Here is a 12,261-nt window from a genome sequence, read left to right on the forward strand (position 1 = left end):
AATCCTAGATGCTTTTTTTTTGTGGGGGGGGGGCAATTTACTATAGCAGGGATCCCCAACCTTTCTTACTTGTGAGCCACAGTCAAATGTAAAAAGACTTGGAGACCAACACAAGCACCATAAGTTCATGGATGTGCCAGATTGGCTATTAAATAGCCTCGGTTAGCTATTAGGCAGCCTCTATGCACACTATCAGCTTACAGGGGCTTTATTTGGTAGTAAATCTTGTTTTTATTCCACCAAAACTTGCCCCAAGTCAGGAATTCAAAAATAACTCCCTGGTTTGGGGGCACTGAGAGCAACATCCAAGGGGTTGGGGAGCAACATGTTGCCCCTGAGCCTCTGGTTGGGGATCACTGTACTATACAATGTCAGTGTCATCCCTGGATATTGCATTTATGTATGACAATATACACACTGCTGTAATTAAGCAAACTTCATCTATGTATTTGTGTTTTAAAGGGGACCTAAGAAATAATTCCACATTTATTTGTATCATGTTAATAGAGCAAAATAAACTGCACTTACACTATATAAATAATATAACTCTTGTTTCCTTTAGTCTTGGAATTACATTATCACAGTAAGCAGGCAGCTGCCATTTTGTGGACACTGCTAGTAAGGCAAGCTTTGCATTATGCCAAAATCTTGTTTATGTGATAAAATGGAGGAGCAGGTGTCCATACTCATACACTGGCTAAACAATTAGATGGTTAGATTGCAGTGGCATCTAGGAAGTGCCAAATGGAACTTAAGAAAGTTAAAGTTATTGTCTGCCCCACCTCTATGCCTAAGGCATAGGGGCGGGGCAGCCAATATATAATTGACAGTTGGGATGCCTTTATAATGTTTTGTTTTTTTTATGTTTGTAAAGGACTTTTATTATAGAGTTTTTTTTATGTCCCCTTTAAATCTGAATAATAAGAAGCACCACCAAGGGCATTTTATTTGAGATGTTTGTAAACAGTGGTTCATGATCTGCTAATTACAGCTGCAGATCTCTGGGTTGATCATGATCTTCCTTTTGGGCACCCCGGTAGAATGTAGAAACATCACCGGCATGCACTCAACGGACTCCAGGACAGCGGTTGTAAAACTTCAAAAAGCTTTATTCAAGGATCCAGACCCCTGTAGAATGTAACACAATACAAACCAATACCTTCTACTGGTTTGGTGTTCAAAGAAGGTTTGTTAAATGTTTGGAACACATATAATGAATAAATTGGACTAAACCAACTTTGGGGGGGGAATTCATTCAAATTCGACTGCACCTTTCCAATGACCTTTTTAAGTCAATGGAAAGAAGAAGTAGTCAGTATATAATTTGAGTAACGAAATCTAATTGATAATATGTGGGTGTCCTGCAAAGTGGGGAGGAGGCAGAAGATGATGATGATGTGGGATCATGGACAGTGCAGGAAAACCAGCCTTTTTATTCAGGAATTTTATTGTCCAACCATAGCCAAAGGCAAGTTGTGCTCACCTCTAAATAATTACATTAAATTAAAAAATCACATTAAGAAATGAAATAAAAACAAATAAATGATTTGATGGGTATGACCGCAACATTTGCAGACACAAAAAAGAGATCTGCTCACTTAACTGTAACAATATATTAAGGAAATCAAGATATTTTGTCCATTAAGCTATTTAAAATGTCCTCCCCTTAAAACACCTGGAACACTGGGAAAAAGCCCGGTGGGCCCCGGCAGCCCAGACCCGGTCCCTTCTACTGCTCTCCCAGCCGCCGGTGTCCTCCTCTGACGCGTTTCACTTACACGCCGGTGGCGGGGGCCCCTGCGGAGGGTTAGGGGGTGCAGGGAATGCGGCCGGCGGGGCACCTTGGGGGGTGGGCCCTGAATTTTGGACAGCTTGAATATTTTGCAATATATGGGTCAACGATCCCTGTTTTGTTTAAAGGGGGACATTTTTGAGTACCTTTTTACACAAAATGTCATAATGCCCTTAATATTTTTATATGGGTGAGTGCACATGATTAGTGATGGGCGAATCTGTCCCATTTTGCTTTGTTCTAAAGTTTGAAATGGCGAAAAATTTGCAAAACAAAACAAAAAATGTTTTGACAAAAAAAACAACAAAAAAACACGCACTGCAATTTTTTTGACGCACATAAATTTTTTTATGGGCCCAACAAATCTTTTTGATGTGGGCAACAATTTTTTGTTGTGCAGCGAATGCTTTTGCCCGTGTCGCAAAACAATCCGCCAATGGCGAAACACAGAAATGCGCCACAAATCCATGCCTGCCGAATGATTCCACCCATCACTACACATGATTTATTAATTTTGTCTTTTTGAATTTTGTGGACAAATCTACATTGTATCTCCGCATGAAACTTTAAATTCTCGTTTGCTATAGTTTATACAGGATCAGTGTACGGCTCTATGTTGTAGCACCTGTAATTCCAACATCTATCAGGTGATCCTAGCAGTGTCAAGCTGGCAACTGTTTGGGAAAACCCTGAAAAACCAAGTTGCTGGTAAAACATAGTCCCTCTGGGATTGCAGTAACTACCATACAATACAATGTGCAGCACAATGTACTATACCTGGAATGAATACAGCAATACACTGTATAGAAAAGAAATTAGAACAATTATTTAGATAACATACAGTATACAACGCTATGGATTACAAGCACAACATTAACAATGAGGCATCCCCAACACAAAAATGTCCAAGGTCTCTTTAAGAAGTCCATATGCACACTATGGGATCTCTTGAAAAGACCCACTTCTGGGTAACAGCGAGTGTACCTAGGTACCCACAACCAGGCTGAAATCCTTACTTTACTGTATATGTATCCTGACAATGACATGGAACAACAACAATAGCCTACTTTATTTTGGTGGTTGAATGAGCCCTCTGGCATGGTCTCTACTGTTTCCTTCTAAGTCTCTTATAGTGTTTCATGAAGATATACGAAGCTAGATGAGACACAGATTCTCATAAAAAAAGTCTGAGATTATTTATTGGTTAAAAGATTAGGCCAAAGTCTTGAGGAAAATTTTTTCTGAGCTCTAAGGAATACTTCATATATAATGTATAGGGTGGGGCAGACTTTAATATGTTTAAGGTTTGAATTGTGTCTGGAATGGTAGAGGAAGACTGTTTTGGTATTGGGAGAGTCACGTGGCTGAGGAAGCATAGTTACATAGTTACATAGGGTTGAAAAAAGACCAGTGTCCATCAAGTTCAACCCATCCAAGTAAACCCAGCACACCTAACCCACACATACCAATCTATACACTCACGTACATAAACTATAAATACAACCAGTAATACCAACTGTAGATATTAGTATCACAATAGCCTTGGATATTCTGATTGTTCAAGAACTCATCTAGGCCCCTCTTATAGGCATTAACAGAGTCTGCCATTACCACATCACTAGGAAGGGCATTCCCCAACCTCACTGCCCTCACCGTGAAAAACCACCTACGCTGCTTCTAATGGAAGCTCTGTTCCTCTAATCTAAAGGGGTGACCTCTGGTGCGCTGATTGTTTTTATGGGAAAAAAGAACATCCCCATCTGCCTATAATCCCCTCTAATGTACTTGTACAGAGTAATCATGTCCCCTCGCAAGCGCCTCTTTTCCAGAGAAAACAACCCCAACCCTGACAGTCTCACCTCATAGTTTAACCCTTCCATCCCCTTTACCAGTTTAGTTGCAGTCTCTGCACTCTCTCCAGCTCATTAATATCCTTCTTAAGGACTGGAGCCCAAAACTGCCCCCCATACTCAAGGTGAGGCCTTACCAGGGACCTATAAAGGGGCAAAACTATTCATCCCTTGAGTCAATGCCCTTTTTTATACAAGACAGCACTTTATTTGCTTTAGTAGCCACAGAATGACACTGCCTGGAATTAGACAACTTGTTATCTACAAAAACCCCTAGATCCTTCTCCATTAAGGAAACCCCCAACACACTACCATTCAGTAGATAGTTCGCGTTTATATTATTCCTACCAAAGTGCATAACTTTGCACTTATCAACATTGAACCTCATTTTCCAGTTTGCTGCCCAGTTTTCCAATTTCGTCAAATCGCTCTGCAAAGCAGCAGCATCCTGCATGGAACTTATAGTTTTGCACAATTTAGTGTCATCAGCAAAAATAGAAACAGTACTGTCTATGCCCACCTCCAGGTCATTAATAAACAAGTTAAAAAGCAAAGGCCCAAGGACTGACCCCTGCGGTACTCCACTAACCACACTGGCCCAATTAGAAAATGTTCCATTTACCACCACTCTTTGTACTCTATCCTTCAGCCAGTTCTCTATCCAATTACAAGTATGTTCTAGGCCAATATTCCTTAATTTGATCATTAACCTTCTGTGAGGTACTGTATCAAACGCTTTAGCAAAGTCCAAGTAGATGAGATCAACTGCCATTCCAGCATCAAGGTTCCTACTCACCTCCTCATAAAAGGCAACTAAATTAGTCTGGCAAGATCTGTTACGCATAAAACCATGCTGGCACAAACTAATAGTATTGTGAACTGCAATGTATTCATGTATGATTGATGCATGGTATGATCCTTGCAGCTACATTTATAATGGTCTGACACTGGTACAGGTTCTGGAGGGATATGTACAGCAACAGAATTGTATTAATCAGTAGTTTAACATAAGGAATGGGAATGATGCTTATATATCATGTATTTTGAAGGTGAAAGTGACATGATTGAGTTATTGACTGGATATGAGCAGTGATGGAAAGTTTAAATTACAAGACTATCCCAAGGCACTTGGGGAGTTATAACTGAAATTTATTTTTGGGATGATATGTGTATTGGAGGGGAAAAGAGGACCATTTCAGTCTTGGACAAGTTACATTTAAGGCAGTGACTAAGGCATCTAACAAGAACACGCTCAAATTGTGTTTTGGGTTTTGCGAGATAGCTCTGTTACTTGTAATCATCTCAACGCTTCCCATAATTCATTGTTTCATCTTCTTCATGTTATATTAATGTCAGACATCTATTTATACAATATGTTTTTCTATATGTATCTCTGTTGCAAAGTGGGGGGGCCTAAGATAGTGATTCTGTGGTTTTAACAGCAAAAAGCAAGTAGTGGAGTATAAAAACTACATATTGAGGCCTTACCAGGGATCTATAAAGGAGCACATGTATGTCTTTATCCCAGGAAATGCCCTTTTTATGCAATAGTGTACTTAGAAGACATGACACTTTCTAGAGTTGCACAGCTATCCACAAAAACTCCCCAAACCTTCTCAATAAAGGAGCCCTCCAACAGACTTCCATTTAGTAAAGTAGAGTTTGTTATGCTTTGCCCAAGTTTATAACCTTGTATTTATCAACTTCATTTGACTATTTGTTTCCTAGTTCTTTAGTTTAGACACTCAGCTATAAACTGTAGCAACTGTTCGAGTAGTTTAGGTAAAGGAAATTGGATGTAGGTTACAATAACTGGGGAAATCAAAAGAGTCTTTTCATCACAGGGGTGATTGCTGCATGTTTTTTTAAGAAGGGAAAATACCATTCAAGAGGGAAAGACTGAATAGATAGGTCTCAGTTTTATAAAAAATAGGGTGGTGGAACTGCAGCTTAATTTGGAAGGAAAAAATTTGGAACATGTTCTGATGGTAAAAATATGTTATGGTAACATTCATTCAGTTAGGAAGAGATCTCCATAGGCTGTAATGTAATGTTGGATCAGATCGAATGGTGGGTTTTGTTCCTGCATCTACACCTAACAGTCAATGTATTTCAATGAGAAAAAAAGTCTGTCAGGCACTATCAGATATCATCTCATTGGGTGAAGATGCAACATTCCCTTCCGACAGGCGCGTTGTGTCAAATCTTTCATGTAGTTTACACATCAGATTTATTTTATCAATCCCATTCTGTATTGACCAATGCAATTAGATCTGACTGTAGGATTTGTTTTGTTGAACTGACACCATCCTACAAAATCCCCTGTGAGGTTAGAAGTTATATTATTTTCCAATATATACTTAGTTGATTATTAGACTTTCAAATTGTCATTTTCTAGAACTCTATACATCAAACATTTGGTCACTGAATAAGCACAATGTAACATGTTTAGATTTTATTTCTTTTCTCTTTTCATTTTCAGAAATGCTTTCTGCACATCTTTGTTTCTGAAGCTGTAAATGATTGGATTTAACATAGGTATTACCATTGTATAGAAAACAGACACCACCTTATCCTGATCATTGGAATAACTGGAGTTTGGGCGCAGGTACATATACATCAGGGTTCCAAATAAGGTTCCAACAGAGATCAAATGAGAAGAACAAGTTGTGAATGCTTTCAGCCTTCCTTGTCCCGACTGGATTCTCAGTATGGCAGAGAATATGTAGGCATATGATGTAACAATGGTTGCCACACATACAAATGAATTTACTCCTACGATAACATAAATAACAAGTTCAGTCATAGAGGTATCTGAGCACGAGAGCTTTAGGACTGGGGCTACATCACAGTAGAAATGGGAGATCTTAAGAGAGTTGCAGTAGGTCTGCCTGAATGTGTTCCCAGTATGTATAAAAGAATTAAAGAAGCCAACAGCATAGCATGTACAAATAAATATATGACATACTTCTCTTTTAATAATGGCATGGTAAATCAAAGGCTTGCATATGGCTACATAACGGTCATAAGCCATAGCAGCTAATAAAAGAGCTTCTGTGTTAAAATAGGCTCCATAAAAATACATTTGTACAGCACAAGCCAATAGAGTAATGGTTTTCTCCTTAGCAAGAAAATTGGAGAGAGTTCTTGGGATGATGACAGAAGTGTAACATATATCTATGAAAGATAAATGTTGCAGAAAGAAATACATGGGGGTGTGCAGGGCAGGGATTTTTATAATCAGAAAAATTAACCCCCCATTCCCAAAAATTGTGAAGATGTAGATCACCAAGAACATAATGAAGAGGACAGCTTCAAGTGTTGGGTCTTTTGTGAGTCCCTCAAGCAAAAATATGATGTTCAGTGACTGGTTGGATGAGGGGAAATGCATCTCCAATATTATGAAGAAAAGAAAATATCAGTAGAATGAATCCATGACTGAATAAAAATTGGGTCAATGACAGTAAGAACCGTGCAAAATTCAAAACATGTTCTACATTTATTCTTTTTCTTACATTTCAGTTTTATAGGGAATACATGATTACAGATACTGCAATATACAGAGGTATGTGTGTGCATTCAGGGTATTTTCAGCCTCCTCTCTAATTGTTTCCTAAATATCATAGTCCTGAAATAAAGGCTGGCATAAATATATGGCAACATAAACACAACTAACACATTTAATCTTTCCATAATAAGAGTATAGCTAATGAAACTGTCAGATGGAACCCTTGATCTCCTTTCTACTGGGCGACACTTTTAAAAAACTAGGGAACACAAGTATTTCTCCTCTACATGAATTTACATGAGTCTTAGGACTATGACTAGACTCACCTAAGGCATACATTTCACTCAAATACTATATACGCATTATAATTCCTTCCATTCTTAATCCGCAGAAACTAGTACTGATGTTATGTGCAAACAGATATACAGAAATTATTTACCTTAAAAAATAATAAAACACTTTTAAAGTGTCTATAGAAAAGTCATATAAAAAAATAACAGTTTTGTTTGGTTATGTGTTGCATACATACGATTCTCACATATAAGTATTATGAATACATTCTGTGTAACCAAACTGTCAATAGCAATTTATGATTCCATTAGTTCACTTAATTCTTTCTAGTTCTGAAAACATTTACCTTCTGTAACCCGCAGACCAGCCACAATAGTAATCAGAGGTTTTTAAAGTCTTTTATAAGTCTCAAGGCCTGTTGGGATATTCTCTTTGGAGAATACTGCTAATTAATTAAGTTAGATTTTTACAAAGGCAAATAAACTGTAATAATCAAAGAATAGTTTCTTTTGTCATATTTAATATTTTCTGGTTGAATATTTTTAATATGTATTGCTTCATTAAATATGTAAATCACTTTATAGTGTAGGGGACTGCTAAAATTGTTGCCCCTTTTTCCTGGCTGTCCTCTACTAATTAAGACACCTTCCTAGAAAGCAATTAAGTCACTTTTCCTGGGTCAATGTAGTTTGGCCACCAGGTGGCAGTGTGTTTAATAAATATATGTGAAACCCTAATGGGTTCTGGAGCCATTTAGTAGACTGAGGAATATAGGAGGTTCAGGTATAGCTTGTGTTAGGTAAGGTTGGTAATAGGTCACACTAGGTTACTGAGCAGCTTTTGGCTCCACCGAGGATTATCAGTGGGATTAAAATCCCAGGTTTACCATTGCCCAGTATGCAGGCTCGGGATAGATAGAAAAAACCTGGGTTCCATGCAAACAGAGGATTGCTGAAAACTGGGGGAGACTTATAGCATTTGTGCTAAATATTGTGCCACTTGTGCCACTTGACCCTGTGGGGTTAGTGCTAGTTAGTGACCATGAGTATACACCTGGTCAGTGTTATGTGTAAAGCTTATATTGGTGCTTGTTATTACTTCTTTGTGTTAATTAAACAGTTCATAGTTAAGTTCACTAACCACTGGCGCCTTTATTGTGTTTTACCTTAGATTTGTGCTTAAACAACATCGTAGCCTCCACCATCAGCAAGAGCTCATGTCTGAGATAAATCATCCCTGAAAAAGTATTGGTGTAGCTTATGGTTGTGTGAGTACCAATTTACCGTAAGTTTACTATGGCATCTTCTTAAGGTATCCGTACACTAAAGATCTGCTCCTTTGGGCCGAATGATCAAATCACATTGACAGGATGTAGGCCATCAGGGTGATGGCTGCATTAATGAGCCAGTGAGCTCCTTGCCCTGACAGGATTTTAAAAACTGCCTGATTGACATCTTGCCGATTGTCAGCCAGATATCAGTGGGGAAGGCCTGTCTGAGGGGCCATGCATGGGCCGATAATCTACTGTCTACAGCTTTTTTCGGTGTGTCCACCTTTAGGTCTCCATGAAGTGAACCTCACTTTTAAAAGAAGGGACAATACTTCAGATACCTTTTATATGGACCCTTCCAGTCATGCTGATCTTAACATCCTATGTGTACATCACTTGAGGTACACAAAAGATAAAACTGAAATTACTTATTAAACTTGTGGAATGAAATATGTCATTGGTCTGTGAATTTAAATGGTTACACCCTTTTTAGGAGGGGCAGAAGAGTCTGACAGAATTAAACCCATGTCCTAAAGGAATTACCAAGGACAGGACCTGAACGTTTGTGGAATCCCTTTGGATAGAGAATGTAGCTGGACTGGTATAAGTGAGTAGAATGAGGCCCAGCTAATAATACAAATAGAGGAGGCTTCACACTGAGGTCAAGTTGTTATGGTAACGTCATTTATGCAGACATTGACTGGAGTAATGGGGTTGCCAAGTCAGAAAAAGCAATCTTGTAGCTAGATTTGTAAATATGCTAAATGGCAACTTTTTGTCTCAGATGGTTCAGGAACCTTCTAGAAAAGGTGCAATTTTGAATCTTGTAATAACTAATAATTCAATCTTCATCTCCAGCACAACTGTGAGTGAGCAAAGTGTGGAAGTATAAGGGCATCTCTACAAAATGGAATCTCTTCAAAATGATACTTAACAAATATAACAGCCAGTTTATTCAAGAACAACATGCAATTAAGGCATTTAAGCTGAAACATTTATTAGGTTCAAAGAGGCCAATAAAGCTTGCAAAATCAGAGGAACTTCAAAAGAGACTAGAACATGGGTCCTGGACCTTTATTTACTGGACTGGCAATCTGTGGGTTCTGGCAAATGCCAGAGGGGCTGCTGTAAGATGCCGTAGACACTCACTATTTATTGGGCTGGTGGGGGGCTGTTTGGGCCTCTGTGTACTTAAAATACCTATTTTGAACCCCAGCCCGGACCAAAGCACCTGATAATATTATTTATAAAGGGATGAGTTTGACATTGCTGGTAGATACTGGAATGCATTTCAAATCACAATACTGAGTTGTGCCAGAATGGTTTTAGAAGAATAGGCAAGCATCCTTACCTGTACTGATAAATAGTGCTGTGTTGTAGCTTTAGGGTCAAGGTTTTTTCAACTGGTGACATTGCCTTGGGGATGTGCTATGGGAAATTTCCCTACATGATGGCATATATATTTTTTACAGTACTTCTAATTTGTGATGACATACCCACCTCTTTAGGTAGGGTTAAAGGGCTTCTATTACGTCACTGCTATAAGGCTGGGTCAACCTCATTTTACATATTATAAGTTGTAACTGCTTTACCTCTCAACTTTAAGTATTCTTTATTTTGGGTACAGGGTTCGGCTTAAGTTTTTAGAACCCCCTTTGTATGTAGACCAAATATTGTTATATGGTACTACTAGATATTTATTTCATATCAAATGTACAGAGTTGCCTACAAACATCTCCCTCTAGCAGGGGTCTTGCAGGTTTTAGGTTTTTTTTTTTTGGTCTGGGAAAAGAAAAATCTATTTGGATGAAGAAACCATGTGCGAGTTTGGGAACTGTCTTGTGGTTTTGGGATATTAAGGCTCGAGCGCTCATAAATGTGCCCTTTGATTTTTGATCTAATGCTGATTTGGTCCCAATTAGTCACAACAAGTGTAGAACATGGGGATGAAAGTTTTTGTTCTGGCTAGTTTTGTACAGAAATCCGTCTTACCACTTCACTATGTTGTTGTTCCACATTACATTATCTAGGGTAAAGCTGTATAGCTGCCAGTAGCCATAAAGTTGCTAATTCTCTCCATAGAGGCACCTTTGTGCATTTAGCTCTTCAGTTAGTTTCCTAAATCTGTGACTTTAAAAATCCCTTCCCTAGATAATTATTTCATATCAAATGTGCAGAGTTGCCTACAAACATCTCCTACTAGTAGGGGTCTTGAAGGTTTTAGCTGCTGAACTCTTTATTTTTTGGTCGGGGAACTCTTGTGTGATTTTGGGATATGAAGGCTCGAGCGCTCATAAATGTGCCCTTTGATTTACCAATCTAATGCTGTCACAACAAGTGTAGGGCATGGGGATGAATATTTTTGTGGTGGCTTGTTTTGTACAGAAATCCGCCTTACAACTCCACACTTTTGTAGTCCCACGTTACTATTTAAGGTAAAGATATATAGCTGCCAGTAGCCATATAGTTCCTAATTCTCTCCATAGAGGCTCCTTTGTGCATTTAGCTCTTCAGTTAGTTTCCTAAATCTGTGACTTTAAAAATCCCTTCTCAATACCATGGTCTTCGTTGTTTCCTTTGAGAAAATCACAGTAATTGCTAATTATTTTGTGCCGTTTATAGAAGCTGTTAGGTAACTACTTTTGATGCTGAAATGTCTAATAATTTAGGAGAATTATAAGTGCTAAATTCTCAATGTATATCTGGAAAGAACAAGCACAAAAGCTTTGGTTACACTTCCCTTCAATGAGTACATAGTTGATTGTTATATATGTGTTGGGGACTGATAGTTTAGTTACCCTTCTATGTTACAGACAGTCCCTAAAGATTTATACAGCTAAATGGGGACTACTTTGCAGTTTGGTTGAGTAAACAGTTTCCTAATCTTTTGTAAAAGTATGCTCCTAGCAGTTCCATGACTGGCCTGGAGGGGTCATTGTTCTATGGTGTAAAAGGGATAAGCTGATAGGGCTCGTTCGATCTTCATTTCTTGGATTCCACCTGGCCAGAGAAGTGGAAGAAGAGCCTGAGTAGAGGAAGGCCCAGCAGAGAAAGTTAGTTATGAGGATGTCTTTATTATAGCTCGTTCTAGGACTTAGGAGTTAGGTTTAGGGTATTTAGTGAGCAGCCTGAAGGCTATGAGAAAAGTAGAAGAATCAGAGTCTTGTGTTCACCTCTAGGAAAGGGACAGACTTGAGGATAGATGTGTTCCCACCTAAGTTCCACTTGAAGGGCCTGAAGATTGGGGTTGAACATTATTAAGCTGACTATCCACAAATTGGTTACTGACCCCTGATGGGCAAACAACTTTGAAGGTTCTGTTTCTTAGTATATGCTGAACAACTGTACTGTGTCATCTCTGCCTGTTACCCCAAGTGATTGATGTTTCATTCCTGCCAAGGAATAAGTTGAACCACCAGCATCCATTTTATTGTGCTGTACTTCCCCCTACCAATAGGCTTACAAAGTATCTAAAAATCAGACAAGAAACTATTAAACATTTTGTGATATTAAGTGAAGTTTTGAAATTAGAACAAATTCTAAATGTTAC

The 12,261-nt window shown here is 38.5% G+C and overlaps 1 protein-coding gene across 1 annotated transcript; it reads right to left on the reverse strand.

The window, feature by feature from the left end:
* Nucleotides 1–5,006: 5,006 nt before the first annotated feature.
* LOC101730267 (olfactory receptor 8D1) lies at nucleotides 5,007–7,033 on the reverse strand. Its single transcript, XM_004913080.2, has 2 exons — nucleotides 6,117–7,033; nucleotides 5,007–5,028 (listed from the first exon to the last, which is right to left on the reverse strand). The coding sequence occupies exons 1-2, from the start codon at nucleotides 7,031–7,033 to the stop codon at nucleotides 5,007–5,009; spliced, it is 939 nt and encodes a 312-aa protein (XP_004913137.2).
* Between the last annotated feature and the right edge of the window lie 5,228 nt (nucleotides 7,034–12,261).

This window comes from Xenopus tropicalis, chromosome 3, assembly GCF_000004195.4.
Source record: "Xenopus tropicalis strain Nigerian chromosome 3, UCB_Xtro_10.0, whole genome shotgun sequence".
Lineage (NCBI taxonomy): Eukaryota > Metazoa > Chordata > Amphibia > Anura > Pipidae > Xenopus > Xenopus tropicalis.